General features: G+C 41.0%; 1 protein-coding gene across 11 annotated transcripts in view; it reads right to left on the bottom strand.

Moving 5' to 3' along the window:
• Positions 1 to 20,243, bottom strand: part of MITF (melanocyte inducing transcription factor) — a 227,183-nt gene that overhangs the window by 79,681 nt on the left and 127,259 nt on the right. For 10 of the 11 annotated variants that reach the window (XM_053296529.1, XM_053296532.1, XM_053296521.1 and 7 more), the window contains exon 2: positions 2,652 to 2,898. In XM_053296529.1, coding sequence (XP_053152504.1) covers positions 2,652 to 2,849 — 198 coding nt within the window. In that variant the 5' untranslated portion in view covers positions 2,850 to 2,898. The remainder of the gene's footprint in view (positions 1 to 2,651; positions 2,899 to 20,243) is intronic. The other variant, XM_053296523.1, reaches the window with a different exon arrangement.

Raw genomic sequence — 20,243 nt, 5'->3', positions numbered from 1 at the left:
TTATTTGTTCAGGCTTTTAGCCTTTAGAGGCTGCCAGGTCTCTCAGCTCTTCTGCTTCTGTTTGTCTTTTGTATGGGGTTTTTTTTGGGGGGGGGGGTATGGTTTTTACTGTTTAAGTGATTTTAAGGTTTTAAATGTGATTTTTATTGAGTGTTGTATTTTAACTTTTGTAATCCACCTTGGGATGCCTTATGAAAGGTGGTATAAAATTTTTTTTAAAACAGTCTTGTGCAATTCTTTCTGAATTTAGTTACATGTATATTGCTTCAGAGGGTTAGGGTTAGACTTTTTTTTTTAATCTGCTTCATTTAAATACCTTTCTATTTTAGATTTCTCTACAACAGGCATATTCAAAAATACAAGCAACTTCTCTGAACACAAATACTGGAAACATGATACAAAAAAGCATTTTATTAACTTTTCACAATTATTCTACAAACCATGGCATAATTCTTTAAGCTATTTGTATCAATGACCATGTCGAATATTTATAACAATACAAAAAGAGCATATACACCGAAAGTAACTTTGGGAAGGCATGGTTGGAAGACTGAATGGCAAGGCACATACTTTGCCTACCAAACTAGTGCACTGTCATCTGCCATATAACTTTGTCAGAAATATCAAAATATCACTCAAACATAGTAATACTGGTTTGTCAAGTAATATACTTTGCCCATTTTCAGCTGTCAGATGTCAGCCAAAACTGACCGGTAAGTGACAAAATCAACCTCTCCTTGCTCATGCTCACACTTGGAGCATGAGCAACCACTCCTTGCTCATGCTCACATGGCAGGACTAAACAAAAAACCCAATACCGCATTCAAAGATGCTTATAAAAAAAGACAATACTGTTGCTGCACAGACAAGAGCACTGCTGTGCAATTGCCAACGGGAGCCCTACCACCCACCGCACCTCGGGCCCTTGCTCTACTTGGGTCATTGGAGGTACTAACCAGGCTGTAGCAAGCAGGGTAGGGAAAGATAGAAAATCTTGGGTCAAGCACTTATCAAACATCAAGCACTTATGGATGTTCCTCAAGCAGAGGCATGGTTGAGTGGGCCCTGGGACAAAAAGTGAAGAAGATGTACCCCCCACAATCTGCCTTTTGCACCTCCCTCTGCCCATAACTTTGCTACAGAAGAATGAGCTATCTTCTCTTCCCTGAGGCAGCCCCCTCTCCCTCAGGGGCCAAGGGACATTCCCCACCCCCACCCCAATCAATTAATGCTACTCCCTTTTCTCAAAGCTTTCAGTATGAAGTTTGTTTCTTCCCACTCTAGGTCACCAACAGAATGATGATTACTGGAACTACAAAATTCATTCCTGCCTAGTGCACCTGGAAGTAAACTAGCCAAAGGAGTCTCCTCTATACTCTGCTGCCATTAACCCAATTCTCCCAGCATAGCAGAAATAAGGTCAGCAAGCAAGTTGTTCAACAGTTACTTTATAGATTAAAAAACCAATCATTGCTCAGATGCCAAGACAGCCTTTCTACTTACTGTTTCTACACAGTCTTGCCATATGGGCCCATCTAGTTTTCTAGATTATTATCTTTCTTTACATCTCATCTGGAGCTGATTCTGCTCATCTTGTGTTCCTAGTATATGATTGTGCCCAGTCACTTTCTCAAACCCAGTTCTGCAAAGACATGTGGGCGAATGCCTGCAAGTTCACCCATGACTCAGCCTTGCCGAGTCCCTGCAATACGCATGACCAACTCATGATATAGAAGTCATTGCCTCTTAGTCTTCACAAATGTCAGTGTTATGTCTTAGGTGCGATAATCTCTCTTTTGTTTGTGAACAAAAATTTATTTGTAACACCACACATTTAAATAGATTGCCGGAGGGTAGCTAACATAGCAAAACATACTTGTGTACTGGCTGAAAATCACTGCTAAATTGCCATGGTAAATTAAGGGGGAAAGTTATGATTTATACATTGCAGGTGCTACATAAAGCTTAGTGCAAACAGCAGTTTCTTTTTGAACTTCATAGTTGATTTCCAAACTAGTTTGTCACTTAAAAAAAAAACAACTGAGCTCCTCTGCTGTAACTGTTCTAATTCAACTTTTGAAAAGTGAAGAAGTCTGCATTTCTGTCTGCTACAGATATAGTTTCCCCAGTAATTAGGAAGCTGGACTAGCAGGGAACACAAAAGCTACTAAAATAAATGAAGTCATTTGAGCAAAAAAGGATTACAAATGACAAACTGCAGAAGACGGTATTCCAGATTAAGGCTTTCTGAAACAATCCTTTGTATGAGATATTGCCTTAGTTTGTGAACAAAGCTACTAAACAATAATTTATTTAAAGCAAGTCTGTTTTCTTCCACAGAATCAGAACACCTGAAAATTCAGTTGTTTTGATAAGTGTTTTGTTTTTCAAAATGTTTGAAGCATGCAGGGCAGTTTTTGAAATGTGAGCATGTTTCGAATCTACTGTGCAAAATATGGCTTTTCTAAAGTTTAAAACATCCACATTTGTCCCTAGCCCAGGTAAGCAAGGATGTAAAGGACAAAGAGTGGTGAAATTTATACCACAACTCATTCAATCATCGTTACATGAAACATTTTTAGCAAACACTTGTGCTCAAAAAAAGAGCTCCAACAGCATTCTGGCATACATGGCCAGAAAACTTCACATACCTTAAGGACTTCCATTGGTACCTGAGTAGCAGGAGGAAGGCTTGTGGGAAGGCTGACGTTGATGGCTGGTGTCTGACTGATGGCCACTCTCTGTTGCATGAACTGGGCTGCTTGCTGTTTCTGTTGCTGCTCTCGGCGCTCTTGCTCCTGCATCTGCTCACGCATGAGCTGCTGGCGTAGCAAAATCCGCGATGTCATACTGGAGGAGCTTAGCGGAGGCTTCGAAGCTCCGGGGTGCTCAGAACTGCTGCAGGAAAGAACCAGAAGACACAGAGAGTTCCATCACTCATCAATTACACGTGTCAAAGTTTAAACAGTTACACTGCCAAATGTGCTCGTGCTGGGGGAAATAGTTTGCAAAAGATAAAAATAGGTGGCAAAAGTATGGCCTGCAGTGAAAAGCTGAACTGTCAGGTGGTCCTTAGTAGTCAAATTAGTCTGAAGTGAATTGAAAGTAGTCAAATTAGACTGATGGTGTCAAAGTCGTCAACAATAATGCAAGGCAGGTAGTTAGCATTTAATTTTAATCATCATTAACACTGCATAGATTTTATACCGCTGCTACTCCACTTTCTCAAAAAATATAAATAGTATGTTGATTCCCACCCTTTAAAACAAGATACCTTTTCTGCTTTTTTGTTAAAATATCCAATTACAGAGTTATCTACTATATGAAATTATTTTTGTAAGATGCCTGCAAACATTCACACTTCACACATTTCTTGGATGTGCAAATCGTCACCTTGGTCCACAGCCCCCACCCTCCGGTTTTAAAAGTTTTTTGTTAACTGGTGCAATGATTTCATAGGAGAAAAAGAAGTGGGTAGTCTTCCTTCCAGCAGATACTATGCCAAATATGCAAACTGCTTTTTAAACATTGCAAGGGGACGCATTGTCTAGGAAAGTGTAGGAAAACTCTGGGTATGTATTTCTGGATCAGGGACTATCTTGTGCAGAACAATGTTCTATTCAAAGACCTAGAACAATAGTACGGCTATAAATGATCACATAATATTGTCATGACAAAACAAATGTGCAATCCAAAATGCTGTTAACGCAACAACAGTGTAACATCATAGCTAAAAGGCTGAGCTACCTGTATTCTACCAAAGAAAACCACATGACTCTGTGGTCGCCAGGAGACCTGAGGGCACAACTTTAATTTTACAAAGCATGCCTTCTGTGTTTTGAATCTGGCCTTTGCCATGATGAACTCACTAGGTGCCCTTAGGCAAGACACTCCCATGCAGCCTCAACTACAATGTGAGAATCATGATATTTTCTTAGCTTACAGCGTTTTCATAGGGATTACAAGCTAACTCATGGGAAGCACCTTGAACACTGAGAAAGCACTCTAAGAAAGCACTTTAAAAATTCCAGTGTTGACAAATGGTGCCAACTTTTTTAAAACATAGAAGATATACTGGCTCACATTTTCTGAGGCATCATGGCAGCAGATCAAGAGCCCTGCCCTTGCAGGGAACCAGGAGACTAGCTGTGCTGAAGGCTTACCCCAGGATGAAGCGATTACCCCAGATTGAAGGGATGGGTACGTGATTTTCATTTCTCCCCCTCGCTGCAAAAGCTGTTTCCTCTTCACAAATACGTCACTAAGGAGTGCACAACCCTTAGACTCATATTTGTGGATGTTAAAAGGGTTTTTCAGGGAGGAAAGAGAAGCAAATATTGCTTCCACCTCCCCCATCCTTGGGAAATGCTTGACTAACAAGCAGAAGGTTGCTGGCTCGAATCCCCGCTGGTACTATATTGGGCAGCAGTGATATAGGAAGATGCTGAAAGGCATAATTTCATACTGCATGGGAGGAGGCAATAGTAAACCCCTCCTGTATTCTACCAAAAGCAAACCGCAGGGCTACGTGGGCACCAGTAGTCAAAATCGACTTGACGACACACTTTACTTTTGCATGACAGGTTTGCAGAGCAGCTAGTCTTCTAGCTCCTTAGAAGGTCAGATCTTCTGCTCCACCCTCATAATGCTGTGGAGCATGTGGACCACTATGTTGTGTATTGACCGCATAGTATTTACCAATGAAAGTGAGCACTGGTTATGTACAGGGGGAAATCTATGGTGTGATGGTTACCAACTGTAAGAAGAATGCTAAACAAAGATAAGTTTTAAGAAGTGAATGTTAGATTAAAGTTGAACAACTGTTTAAACTTTCACTAGATTTTCCTTTTAGTTACCAATCATATGTAAAGAGCCATATGATTTTTCTTAGTAATGTAAGTAACACTGTAGACTGCTGTAGCATATTGTAAATCTAAGACAGAGGATCTACCAATCCAAAAGCCACATTTCAGTAATATCTGTAATTAGAACAAACCAAAATGAAGAAAAAAATATTGAGCAGCTGGCTTTTGAGTTCTTAGGAACCCTTCATCAGACTGGATAAGAAGAGCAAAAGTGAGGTGGCTTAGGCCCGTTGAAATGGTCCCAAAGAGCTCCATTTTTGTCAAGGTCTAAAGATGGGACTGAAAGGAATTCTAAGACCCATTTTGATCAGTCTTACTAGGTGCTAGACATCATCTCAGGCTCCACACAGGCATTCTGGGATGAAGGGGTGGGGAAGCTATTATTAAATGGCTGTAGTCTTAGTTTTGGGAAAATATATATATTGAGTTATTTGTTCTGTCTCCAGCACTAACTGAAGCACACAGGCCCTTGTAAGGAAGAGAACCAGGGGCATAGCAAGGTTGGAGTGGGCCCAGAGACAAGATTTTAAAATCCCGCCCCGCTGAAGCTCAGCTCATGAAGTAAAGAAATCTTAAATGAGGCTGAATAGTGTTAACAAAAGAACATCATCCTAAATTATTTTTTAAAAGGTTTTGTAAATTGTGGGCGATACAAGACATTTAATGGTACTAGAGAAAGACATGCTGTTCTGGTAGCTCCAGGTCTTAACACTCACATCAGTTTCGGAGGATGAATACAACTGAAGAAAGCCCGGGCAGGTGCGTGGTTAGGGGAGTCAGTCATGTGACTTGCCTCTGGGGGGCCCCCAAGGCAGTGGGCCCCCAGACAACTGTCTCCCTTTGCCCTATTATAGTTACTCCCCTGAAGAGATGTTAAGGAGAAACATATATATATATATATATATATATATATATATATATATATATATATATATATAATCCTTATATATTCACATAGCTGAAGATTATTTCAGGTGTTTCCCAAGGCAGAAAGTCAATAGAAGCCAAACTGGTAATGCTCCATAGTGGGTGGAGGACATTCAACTCAAGAATAAAGCCGTATTTTCAGGTGATAGAAGACATTTTCCTCATTTCAAAATACCTCTACTGGACAACTAAATGCAGTGTTCTCTAAAATTCATAAAAGTGCTATGTAACCATGTTGGTCAAAAAGGGAAACAATCCAAGCAATGCATCCTAGTGATACAGTATCTTTGTTAGAATCAAATGACACAAAGTCTTGAGCAGTTAGCTTTTGACCCTTTATCAGGCTGGATAAGGAAATGTGAGGGATCCAGGCCTGGCCCCAAATGGCTATGCTTCTAACAAGTATCCCAACAGAGCTTTGCTCTTGAAGACACTTTTGGTGTTCGGAGGAGGTTTGCCATCTTTCAAATACTGGCATTTCTGGCAGATAGAAATTGGAACAATTTGGGGAGAATCCCATAAATATGAACAAACTGTTAGAGTTTCACTAGAAATCACAGGACACACATGACCATGGAATGGAGAGGAATCTCATCTTTTCAAGTCATCTCCAGATTTTCACATTACTTTTATCTAAAATTAGTGCACATCATTCCTTACATCAATAATCACATTTTGAAAAGTGTTTTTGTAACACAAAAAGGTCCAACCCAGATTTTTTTTTCCAGAGCACCAGTTATTTTTTGTTCACATTTCTTTTTTCAAAGGGGTCAGGGTAGAGAGAGAGAGAGAATGATGGCCATCTTGCTATTTCAGGCCTGTCAGGTTGAAACATTCCCAGGGAGACTGATCCTTTTGATAAAACAAGAGAAAACCCTTTGTGGTGAAACTAATGCAGCTGTGGAATAATCGCACTAATTAGCTGCTCAAGAGAAGTCACTGACTGGGATACTCATAGAGAAGGAGGAACACTTTCAATTAACAGTGAAGCATTCTTATATCCTACATCACATCACAGGGGCTCCATAACTTTTTAATAAGGAAGTTTGTACCTCAGCAAGAAGAGAATAAGTTTAATTAAAAGGAAGATTTAGAAAAGCATGTTATAAATTTTGCAACTAACAAATCCTATCCACAATCTTCTCATGTCCAGGGTGGGGAGGGGAGAGAGCAATGTGCAGTTTTGTAAAAAATACGTTAAAAGGCTCCATCAACATCTAGATGCTTATTACTTAAAATTGCATACCAGTTTTAGCAGCACAAAAACGGCAGTTAGAGATCGATCTCAAGCAATTTGCAATCTTTCATTATCAACTTTCAAAACCCCACAATTTATATATGCCTTTAATAAACTCAAGAGTGTGAGACTGTTAATTGCTAGTACATGGTATGTTGAGGTAGGTTTACATTGCTTGTAGATTCTAAACATTTTTTGTTTGTTTACCTGACAGTATTATACAGCGTAGACAGGATCTCTCATCTGACATTAATACGGAACAAAATTCAATTGCTAGACCCAATGGTCAACATCTATACTAACTCTCTAGAGACACACTAGGTTTTTCCATTGTGCGAGGAGTGATTTTCAGTTATCTCCCCTTCCTACTGTGCTTCCTAACCCTCAGGGACAGTTTCAAGAGGTGGGGTGGCTATAGAGAGAATGGGAAATTGCCAAAATTAGTTCCTCTCACTTGTGCAATGGAAAAACCTGACAGATTGGCAAACAGTTAGTCTGGACCAGTGCTCCAGACCAGTGTTCTCATAACAGGAATCCCCACATGTCCTTGACTATAACTCCCATAATTCCCAGCCAAAGGCCACTGCTGCTGAGGATGATAAGTGTTGTAGTCAACAACATCTGGGAATCTCTGTTACAGGGATACTGTACATCAGCCAGTATTACCATTTTGTTTCAAGACATGGAAATGATCGTTTTAGAACTCTGCATCAATTTTTTTTTGCGGGGGGGGGGGAGAGCTTTATATTTTAAGATGGTATCATATTTTTTTAAAAAACGTTTTAAACAACAAATGTGAATGGAAAAGATCTGCAAGCTTTCAAACTCATGTAACACTTCCAAGGTGACCCTAATTTCTGTGGAGCTGGCCATAAAATTGCCCTTCTATTAAAGCAGATATTCAGAGCTACCAAATTTCATTCAGTACAAGAGTGAATGAATATCTTTTAGTCTTGCCACAGAAATTAACAGTAGCAGGAGCATCTCACTTTAATGGTACTCGGGAGTTTCTGTCAACAAGTCTGTCTGTCTCATTCTGAAGAGCTCCTGGGATGGGATATCTTCCAGATCAAGTTGACATGCGATATTGGGCAGGGGGGGGGAGGCTGCAGCAGGATTTAAGATCTTAGAAAATGCCCCCTCTTACTGTGCAGACTGCACAGAAAGCCACCGCAGGCTACAATCCTATGTTTGCTGTCTATACACCAAATGTCTCCTGCAACAAATGCATCAAGTATGGACAACATATACGCAAATACACTCTCTTCAAACACTTGCATACTCTATGTCCACATATGTCACCTACCCTTGATGCATTTGCTGAGGGAAATTCTAGTGCACATGCAGCATACATGCTTTCCACACACAGCACAGCTGCCCATATACCATGGCTCACATCTTGAAGCAAGAGGGTCAGGATGAGCATATTATAGGAGTGTCCAACTATCGACTGGCTTCCAGGCAAGTTTTAAGATGCTGGCTTTGATCTACTACAGTGGTTTGCAACCTGGGTTACTCCAATTGTTGCTGAACTACAACTCCCAGCAGAGGCGTAACTATAGGGGGGGCAGGGGGGGCACGTGCCCCGGGCGCCATCTTTTCTGGTCACATGGGGGGCGCCGACACGACAAATTTTTTTAAAAAAATTTTTAAATTTTTTTTGTTAATACAAATGTTTCCTGCTCAGTGCAGCAGCGCTGCAGCAGTCAAGGGAGCGCGTAGGCAGCCAATCCCCCACGAGTGGTCCCTTCCGCGCCGCCCGCGCCCCCCCCCATTGCTTTGCTGGCGCCTGGCGGCCAGTCAGTGGCCTGGCTTGGCGGCGGCGGTGGGCGCTTGTGAGCAAAAACCTAAGTATAATGTAGTATGTTGTGGCGCGGGGGGCACCATTTCAGTGCTTGCCCCGGGCGCCATTTTCCCTAGTTACGCCTCTGACTCCCAGCATCCCAAGCGACAAATTATTATGGCTGAAGATGCCAGGAGTTGTACTTCAGCAATATCTGGGAGGAACCCAGGTTGGGAACCACTGATCTATGTAACAATCCAATGACTTGGGCCCGATACTGAATGCGCTATTACATGTCAACAAAATCTCTCAGATGTATGAGGATGCCCTATTAATACTATCATCATTGCTCCAAGTAAGAGCATAAAGTCATTCTTGGTGGCTGTTACACACGTTTGGGACTCCCTTCAGAAGCTGGGAAACTTGCCAAAGGGCTGGTTTGGACAGTACCACCCAACTGGCTTGTCCCATTGGATGAAGAAGTTAGTGTGAATGCACAGGACCCTTCCTCCCGTTGCTTCTTAACAGCATGTGGGTGTGGTTCATCCAAACTGTTCCACACACTTCACTGTAGTATTTGGAATGCATGTAGAGGGGTATAACTGTGGTTCCCTGTGACTAAGCAGGGAGAGGAAGACTTTCACTCTCAGCAACTCACCTCTTAATCATGTGGGGCAGGGCAGGCAGGCAGAGTATCGTCCAAACTGACCAATAGTCTAGGCATCTCTCAGAAGTGTTATTAGACCTTGCTATTTAGTCTGGCATTTAGTGGCAGAAGCAGGTTCTGGCGAGATATCAGATTTCAAATACTGTACTTGTTTTCCCCCTGTTTAATCAGTGTGCTTTCATAGTACTTCAACCCAACTGAAGCCCCTTGAATGTGTCTAGCTTACAACAAATTATAAATGAACCAACAGCCAAAGTTATGAACAGCTTATGCAGCACCATTGACATTAGATCACACACACACACACACACACACACACACACTTGATCCAAAGACCAGCAAACATAAGGGGAAAGATGTTTTGTGAATTCTTGCACAAGAATTAGCAGAAGACTTATTGAACTGCAGTACCACAGTATATCAGGGCTTATGTAGGAGATGGTGCAAACAAAAAAGCTTATCTTGATTTGCTATCACTTTTTTTCATGCAGCATCCTTCTGCTAGTTGGAAGCAGCACTTCGGCAGCAGCAGAGGCTTTCTGCCAGCAGAAAGGCACTTTGGAATCCAATACAAAACATTCTAACTATATTATTTCAGTGGTATTCAAATGTTGCATTTGGTTCAAGGTCTTACATGCATGCAAAGGCTTTCATGCACTGTGTAGTACACATATACACACACCTCATCAAAGAAACAGACCGGAAGAATAAATGGACATGGAGGAGAGACTACATTAATTATAAGATGTTCTGCTCATCTTTAGTAGTAACGACAAATCCAAAAACAAATTTAGCTCAGGCAGAATTTGAGATAAAGCATAATGTAGCTTTTATTCATGCGCATAATACAGAGTATTCTGTTACAGCACACACATAAGAGTATTCATTAGGTGTGAACTCCATCAAGCTGCAAAACATTCCGTTCTTGATCTATTTTCCAGCTGTTGCCAACATTCCCTCCAGTTCTTCTCCACCCACTTACAAAAAGAAAGAAAGAATAATAATTTGGGGCTAGAGTATTCTTGGCTCAACCCAAGCAAGGAAGATTCACATAAATTGTATCTGCATTCACATGTTCTAACGTGAATTGTACTCTCATACTGCAGAACTCCTCTGGCCAAAAATTAGACCCTTGAAGTCTGAAATACACAGATCAATGATAAGAATGCCACTGGCATTATGAATCAAAACATTTGCCAATATTAATATGAAAAAGTAATAGAAGTAATAGGTTCCTTAGGGGACAGGCAGAATTTGGACACTAATCAAACCCTCTGACTCAGACATTAAGTGCTACCATGGTATCACATTTCTCCACAGCACCTGCTACTGGCTAAACTCAGAAGGCTCCCGCGAACTACTTACAAATCTTACATTGACGGTGAGGGAGGGAAGCCAGTTTTCTTTAACATTACATACATCTGTTTCTCAGATTTTACTTTTAGTTTGGTTTCAAAAATTATTTTTTTAAAAAAACCAGATTCCCTGTTCCTGTATCTTTTTCTCTGGACCTCCGATGTTTAAAGAATATTGAAGTCTACTGGACCATCCCAGTCATATTGAAGCAACCCTAACTGTCCTCTGTCAAAGTACAGGTAACCTTCATTATTTGTGGGGGTTCCATTCTGGCCACGAATAATGAAAGCTTAAGTCAATGGGAATGGGGAGTGGGGTTAGGTTCAAGCGGGGTTAGGTTCAGGAAAATGACCAAAAATCACTGAAAAGAAAGGGTAAAAGCATAAAAGAGGATGGAGCACAGCACTGTACCTTGATCACCTCAGCTCTCCCACTCTCCAGCTCCTTCACAATGCGCCCAAGCTTCTCTAGCAATGTGTAATCATGATGTTTCCTCACCCCACTGTTCTGGTCCAGCAATTAGTAGCACAAGCCCCTTGGCCTGATCGGTTGGTAGGATGGCCAAAGAGGCAGCACAAAATTATGTAGGTGTATGTGTAAACACATACAGAGGAGTGTGTGAGAATCAAGCAGTGAGGGGAGACTCAATTTCCAGTGGATAATTAAAATCAATTTAAATTGAGTTTTTAATTGCAATTTAAATTAAATACTGTACTGTATCAAAATATTTAATTTGAAAGTTTTAACTGAAAATAAAGTTATAAAAATAAAATAAAAAATAAGTGATAATTAACATCTTACAAAGGCAGCACCGTGCTGCAAGAGGTTCCAGAAAATGGCTCCAAAAAGCTCCACAGAAATGGCTCCAAGAAGCATCCAAAAGCTCTAGAACAATGACTTCTGAAGGCTCCCAATGTTCCCCCAAGAATACCAAATGCTGCCAATGCTATCCAAAATGGATTGGAGAAGCACAAAAGACTCTAAACATGCAGACCAAAGCACTGCACTGTCCTTCTCCAAAACTCCTCTCACAACCCATGAGCACATGCAACAAGAGCACGGCCATGTAAGGGCAGAACAGTGCTGGCGAAAAGTGTGGATTATGTGAAGCTGCGTACTGTGGATAATGAGGTCAGGTATATATTGCCCGACTGCAGCTTTGCGACACTGCGAGTGCCAAAGCCACAGATAACAAGGGCCACCTGTAGCAGGTTTTCATAACCAATACTTGACCAACACAGAGCCTTCAACAGATAGCACCAATATTACACTATTTTAGGTGAGCAATGTTTGACACATAAGAAATCTAGGCCTGGTTCCTATGAGCTTAGGACAGGACATGTGGTTTGTGGGTGCATTTTTGGGATGCTGTATGCAAGTTTGGCATCCCTTTTCTCGATCGTTTGGAGAGGGTTTCTGTCTGTAGTCATCAAGCAATAAAGCACACATGCAGGGGCACCCTTTGGACCAATCTTACAGGTGCCCGCAAGTCCAGTGCCCGCAGGCCTTGGGCCCCCCCCCCCCCAATTCTGCTGCTTGTGTTGAGGCAGCGCGCCACAGTGTTCTCCATTTTTTCCCATCTGTGTGCAGAATGAGTTTTGTTCTGGGCAGCAGTACCAAGGCAAGTGTGCACCTGCATTCAGAGTGGGGCCTTCCTGATTCAGCCTGAGCAGGATCTAAAATTAACTAAGCCGACATTAAAAAAAACCTTGTGAGTGTGCGCACGCCTTAGAGGGAACACTGCCTGCATGGTGTGTGCATCACTCATTGTACTCGCATACATAGAAGTGAGTTGCATCAGTGCGCATCCCTCAGCCACACGGTGCGCTTCACACACAAGCACTGCGAGGCACTTGGAGGAGCCGAGCTATCATCATGACTTGGGATGGGGGGGCAACAGGCGAGAGCCTGAGGCAACTGACTCTTTCGGAGGCCAAGACTTTGGAGTTCATTCCCCAAGCAGTGGCACTGGGCACTGCAAAAGCAGCTCTTGCAAGCCAGCCAGACCAGTGCATGCCCCAGTGTCAACATTTGATGGTCAGTGTGAAGTATCATATTCATAATTTCTTCATTTAAAAAAAAAAAGGTTTCCAGCTTTCCCTGAGCATGTTCTGATGTAAAAAATAGTGCATTCAGCTAATTTAAGTGGCAGGACTGTCCATGCAAGATGTGGTATGTGAAGGTCAGTGGGAAGTATCTTATTCAGAATTTCTTCTAAAAGTACACACACACACAGTTTCCAGCTTTCCTTGAGCATTTTCTGTCTAAAAATAGTGCATTGCAGCTTTTTTTTGGTGGGGGGGTGGTTTAGGACCAGGCTCCCAAATTACCTAGGTGCACCTCTGCATACTTGCAAAATGGCTCTGTGAATGTCTATTATCCAGCTATACATTCCACTCATTTTCCTAATTATATTGGGGCTATGCGCTTTAGTCTATTCTAGCTTATATGGTATTCTAGTCTCGTTTTTTAAAAAAACCCACCAAAAAAGCACCAGCCTGATCATCTTGCACCATCAACTAAATAAAAGTATGAAGGTGTGATTACCTTGGCTTCTATATATTCTTGGAACTCAAAGTATTTGTGTGACTTCCAGATATGTGACTGTACAGTAGATGCTTGTAGTACACCTGTTATAGGCAAGCAACTTTGTATAGTTCAGACATATACCTTATCTATCCAGCCATAGATGTTAAAATTTAAACATTGGAAGTGAAAAACAAAAGCTCAAGTTCAGGTCTGAATGGCATTCTGAGTTTTAATCCCAGTGTTGAAGATTTTCACTTAAAAATTTCTTTTCTAGAACTCTTAGTTTAATGCTCTAACTATAGAGATAGTTTTTGTTACCTCTACTGTACCAAAGTACTAAATGCTCTGCAATATGAGGGGATGAAAAGATTATTCTGAAATGAGCCCTCCTGTTTTGGCAATATGAAGCTGATCTAGAACTAATCTACAAGTTTGAGTTGCCAAAACAGTTGCCACTTTTTCTTCAAAAAAGAAGAGTCGTTTCTTGGATAAACCAGTAGTGGCATTTAGAGAGATCTGACTTACTGTAAGTAATGAAAAACAAATAAATCAGCAGAAATCGTTCTCCTCTTCTCGTGAAAAAGTAAAGCAAGAATCTTGAGTGGGACAAAGCACATAATGACTACTGCCCTGCTACACCACAAAAAGAGGAAACTGAAAGCAAGTCTCTCTCAACAAACCAAGCAGACACCAGCCTCGCTACAAGTAAATCATGTTTCAAGCATCATTTAAAGCTTAAATCCACATGTCTTTGATCACTGCTGTTTTTCTAAAAGGTGAGAAAGGGGCACAAAATAACTGTAATGAAAGTGTGAAAGAGAACACCTGTTACTAAGCTCAGAAATAAATGCTTAATCAAGATATTACAGGAACCAGAAGTTTTAAGTGTCCTGAATAATTCACTGAAGAATATTCTGACAATGGCTGCTGCCTAGAAAGCCAGACAGTTAGAAGTTATACTTAAAATCCAGACAATTCAGATTCGTTTAGATAGATGGCACCACTATATTCATGGACATGGAGAGTGCAATTCAGAGAAGTTAAGTATGCTTACAGTCACTTGAAAATCAATGGAACTGAATAACATTGTTATGTGTAGAAGTCCCACTAACTTGGACTGGATTTGGGCAGATTCCCATCTAACCTTGTCTAACAAGCAAGACTTCTCTCCAAGTAAAATCCACATGAAGCAACAGAAAAGGTCAATACCTACTATGCAGAGTTCTGGAATTCTTTTTTCTGCATTATTGTTGTTTAAACCAAAAAGAGCCAGGGCAGTCTGAAAATCTTGCAAGAATAATGATAGTAGAGGCTAGCTAATTTTTCCCAAAATAATGATTTTTCAGTTTAGATTTGCTGCCCCCAAAATGCCATTTTTCAGCCTTTTGTGTTGCTTCATGTCGATTTTACTTGGAGAGAAGTCTTGCTTGTTAGACAAGATTAGATGGGAATCTGCCCAAATCCAGTACAAGTTGCCTATCTTTTAGTCTTGAATAGTCAGGTTTGTTTGTTTTTTACTTCCCCTATTAAAGTTAACTTTAATTTGTTAAGTAAAACATTCATCATTCATGGAGCTCTTAAAGTTTGTGAGAACTGAGCTTCCGTGTTGGAAAGAAAATACATTAGAATGAAATATTTGAGAATCACTATTCGCAGTTCATTCTTGGTCTTTTTAACCACATTGGCTAAAAACCCTGATTTAAATACACCTGTGATATACAGGTAAATATACTGACGTAAAGATACATAGTGTGTGCTTCTGAACAAGCCACAGGATATCCCATAAAACAGAAATGGAAACAGATTACAGGAGCTAACGTAATAGAAAACTAATTGAATTCAGGAAATGACTGTATACAGCCTACTCAATAATGTTGAGTCTTCTCTTACAACACTTTGTACTTCATTCCTAAACTTAATAATTGATTGTATGCTGCACTGACACTTGATTCCGCAATCTGATTGGTTGACATGACATAAAATTTCTCTCTGTCTCTCTCTCTCTCTCTCTCTCACACACACACACACACACACACACACACACACACACACACACACCCTTACCTCTTGGCATCCAACTTTGTCCTTTTCTGAAAAGGACAGAATAATAAACCTGGTAAAATCATCATATACTGATTGATAAAAACTCAGAGATATAGCTACTGTAATGCAGGCTTCCCACTGAGTGCTGGATCTCATGCAACAACTACAGAACAATCCCAACAGAATAACCTAAATATTTTATGTTTCATTAATCGTAGGTATAGAAAAAAAGTTTTGCTCGCCTCTCTTAATACTAGAGAGACTTGGGGTTATCCAATGAAATAAACTGGCAGCAGACTCAGAACAGGGGAAGCGACTTAAAAAACACAAGTACTTAATTAATGGAATTTGCTACCACAAAATATGGCAAGGACCACTAGCTCAGATGGTTTCAAAAGGAGGATTAGACCAATTCATGGCAGACAGGCCAATCCATTTATGTTCAGAAACAGTATGTCACGGGAACACATACCTCAGTGGCACAGCCAGTGGAAGGGCGGCCGCGCATGTTCCGCGGGTGGCCCCTGCGCATGATGTCATGTGCAGAGGGGGTGTGGCCCAATTGCCCCAGCTCTCCTGATTGCATTTCCAGCCAGTGTTTGCTGTCTGTACGCGTTCATTTCCCTTTCTTTCCCTTGCTGGAGGAAGAAAAAGGAAAATAAACACAGCCAACCAGCAAACACTGGCGGGAAATGAGCTCAGGAGAGCTCATTTACATGGCTCTCCAGAGATGGGGCCCTCTGGCAATTGGGCCATGCCCCCTTTACATGTGATTGGCAGCCCAGGTTCTTCGAAACAGCTCAATGGCGGCTCCGCCCCGACATATCTATATGTGGACTAGTATCTTTTATGGATTCATTTCAAAAGGTTGCTATTTTAAGAGATTGGGCATAACAGTATGCAACTTGCAAACAACCATACAATTAGTTGATCAGTTTCAGCTAAGTTTTAAACCAGGCCTGTACAACATAAGGCCCAGGGACCAGATCTGGCCCGCAGGGACTTTTTTTGCTGGCCCGCAGGTAGAAATATCCTGCAGCAACAGCGCCCTAGAAATGCAGACAATCACCCTTTGGGTCAGTTACAGTGACTGAACAGGAACAGGGCCTATTCTCTGGCCACTATCTCTAGTTAAAATTGTAAGTTCCTTGACAAAGAAAAAAGATCCAACAGTAACTAATAACTGCTTTCATTAATATATGTAATAATTACTTTCAATGTATTGGTGCGCTGAAAATTGACCTCAGCCCTTGAATACCATGTCTTGGTTAGTTCCAGCCCACCAAGGCATTTGAATTGTTCAGCCCTGGTTTAAACTGACTGTGGAATACAGTCTTTCAAATAAATTTTTCTGGATTTACATTTGATCAGTTGCATTTGATCAGCTAATCAACAGGACTTACTTCCAATTATATAGATGTGCTTATGATAAAATGTCCTTTCTGTTTAGAAGCTGTTAAGAGAACAACCTGTTTGAGAGCTCCCAGCAACACTCATACATATGATTTGGAACTACAGGCTTGTAGTTTTCATTTTGACTAGCTGAACTTGCGGGATCACCCTACATGGGCGAACTCCCAAAAATAAGTCACTTAGTTCAATCAGTATTCAATTTAAGTCAATATTCAGCACACGATGGTAACTCCAGGTCAAACATAACACATGACCGAAAGGGGAAACTACTCCCCATAGTCCCTCTGTGTTCATGCACAGAAGAGGTTGCTGAATAGACACAAGTTAAGGAAAAATTATTTCTCTAAAAGGAGTCGCCAAAACTCTTCTCAATGCTGGCACAAAGGATTAGCCTTCTAAGCTAATCACCTTCACAGGAATAGCAGATAAGATTGCAGCAGGCTCATCCCTAGGATTGAACAGGACAAAATGGATTCTTTTGTCCAATATGGACGTTACCCTTCTCAGGAAAGAGGTGTGGTCCACAGATGGTCCAAGGCAGACCTCTGCCTATTTGTACCTCAAACCCCATCAAACAGTGTGTCTTTTCTCTGGATTCATCCACTGTGTATATATGCATCTGAGCACCAGCTATTCCACCTGGCTGTGCCTTGGGCCTTGTGCCCGTTCCACATTCAATCTCCAGTTTGGCCCTTTCTCTAGGACTAATCTGCGCAACACGCTTGGCTTCATCAGGAAACTGATCTCCTGGGATCAGACCACCTTTAAACTCTTACTGGCTTCTTGATTCACGAGCGGCACACGGGCTCCACTCTTGCATCCCGTTTTCCTGCTTGCTTCTGGATAGAAATCACTCAGCTCCCGGCGAGAAACAAGTGTCCAACACAGAAGCAGAAGGATACAGATATACTAAATCAACCTCTGCGCCACATTTTTTTTTGTTCCCCTCTCTCCTTGCTCTCTTTTAATTTTAAAGCTGTTTCCTAAAAGCCAGGTTCTCTGGCCAGCCTTGAGTTGATTTTAATCTGAATCTCAAGCTTTGGAACACGCTTCCTGTTGAAATAAGAGCCTCCCCATCTCTTACAACTTTTAAAAAGGGAGTCAAGACACATTGGTTTACCCAGGCTTTTAATTAGATAGTGTTTTAATTGTTCAATTTTTAATAGTTTTAACCTTTTAAGTTTTAGATTGTTGTAATGTTTTAACCTTTTTATTTCTTTTTGTTTGTTTATTGTTTTGTTGTAAACTGCCCAGAGACTTGTGTTTTGGGTGTATACAAATATGTTAAATACATACATACATACATACATACATACATACATACATAATAAAATGCCTCTCTGTGAGTCTCAGTTTAGTTTTATTCATTAATATGGTGTTTCTCATTAATCAATTTTTCCTTCTGTACCCCTATTACCCTAAATAACCTGATTGTATTCTGACTCCAACTCTGTCATTAATTTCCAGAACCAAAGCTTTGCACAAATGTATTCTGGAATGAACTGCTCATTCTAGATTTGCTGATTCCCCACACAAGCCCAAATGTTAGTCAGGATTACATAGCCAATACTCCAGAGAAGTTTCATGAATGAACCACAAAGGGACTTATGGGTAATTAGGAGTTGATGTCTGTCTAGAATTCACATACTAGTAAACACGTTTAGCAGTGTAGCACATGTGCACCATTGATGCATATTAAATCTATCATTCTTAATAGGAGAGGTTGGCAATATTTGACCTGCCGGCTCATTTGCTCAGTTTGTCCTAGTCTGGTGCCCAATGTTAGGTCAGATGAATGGTTTAACTTTATACTGAGGCCAGATTTAAAATGTAACAACCATCTATATTAAATTAGGTTTAAAGGCTCTTGCCAACTGTCAACTTGTATGTACGCAGTGTTAGCTTGGTAGTGGCCAGAGATTACTGGTGTACTAATCCTGAACACCCACCTGGATATTTCCTACAAAACTCATGATGTATTTAGCACTCTGGTTTAAGTCTTTCGCCTGTATTCCTTGAAGAGGGATACAGGACTGATTACTTCTGTAATGGTCTTTACTCTAGAGCTCCCTCCTGAGCAGTTCTATAGTAAAAGCATTGTAATCAAGCACAGATACATACAGTATTAACACTAAGTGGCTTTGATGTGTAATTCAGGTGTTCAAGAGTATTTTATTTCACTTGTGTTCAATAGGTACCCTCAGAAGACCAGCAGTCCCAGCCTGAGCAAAAGATTAATGTGTCATTTGACTATAAGAGCCTGTCTAGTTTGTGTAGTACCCTTAGGAGTGTTCTAAACCAGAGAGTCTCAACATTGGGTCCCCAGATGTTATTGGACTTCAACTCCCATAATCCCCAGTGGCCTTTTTGATTGGGGATCATGGGAGTTGAAATCCTATAACATCTGGGGACCCAATGTTGAGAATCCCTGTTCTAAACAACTTTGAGGGAAAGTTCACATATGTGCACACACACAGAGGGACAGAGAGCTGTGTGAACACTCCCAAAGGGATCATGGTTTAAATCTCTTTCAACTCTTTTCAAACAAAAATCTATAATCCGCTGAACAACTGTACTCCCCACTCCCTGTTTACTATTTTTCTTTCCCCCCCTCACCTTCCCTGTCTTTAAACACACCTTCACAAGCTGCTGAGCAACAATGCTTTTCCTACTCTAATGAGAGCCTCTCTCATGACCTGGGAACATTCACTAAATAATTATTAAGCTCTGGGGGTGGTTTTTGCATGAGTTGCAATTCAATAAAATGTTGCAAGTTGATTTGCTTGAATGCGTAATTCACTTGCGGGGACACAGAGCTTTCAGGGCTGGTTGGAAATCTTTTACCTAGCAGTGAAACAACGATGCAACCGGCAAGCAAAAGATCCCAGCCAGGGTTGGAAGAATATTTAAAATTCTTAATAAACAGACCTGCTTAGGAATAGAGGAGGAAAGCAAGAAATCACTCTCGCTTCATCACCAGGAGTTTCAGTTAGACATTCAGTCCCCTCACTCTACTATCTCCCCCTACGTATTCTTCCAACAACAGCTCTGCTGCACTGGAGGTCACTTTGAGGTAGTCTCTCCTCTATAGACACCAAGAGATATAGGCACAGGATCACCACTGCATGAATACAGCACAGATCCGGCCTAAGCATTTAAGAGTCATCTGCCTCAAGTCTCATCGTGGTATATTGCTTTTTTCTGTGATCTTGAATTTAATGGCAGCAGATCAATGCTGGTCAAAGAATTAAAGCAAAGAAGGACTAATGACTTACAACACCTCAAATTAAGAATAAAGCTTATTTATGGGAATGCTCAGCAAATGTGAATCTTTTTCTCTAACACTCACATACATGGTGGGGGTGGGCAGAGAAACATTCCCCCTAAAGAAAAGTGTTCTTCATCCTTAAAACCCACAATGTG

Source organism: Hemicordylus capensis, chromosome 2 (assembly GCF_027244095.1).
Source record: "Hemicordylus capensis ecotype Gifberg chromosome 2, rHemCap1.1.pri, whole genome shotgun sequence".
NCBI classification, from domain to species: domain Eukaryota; kingdom Metazoa; phylum Chordata; class Lepidosauria; order Squamata; family Cordylidae; genus Hemicordylus; species Hemicordylus capensis.
Note: the sequence above shows the minus strand (reverse complement) of the source record. Positions and strands in the feature narration are given on the sequence as shown.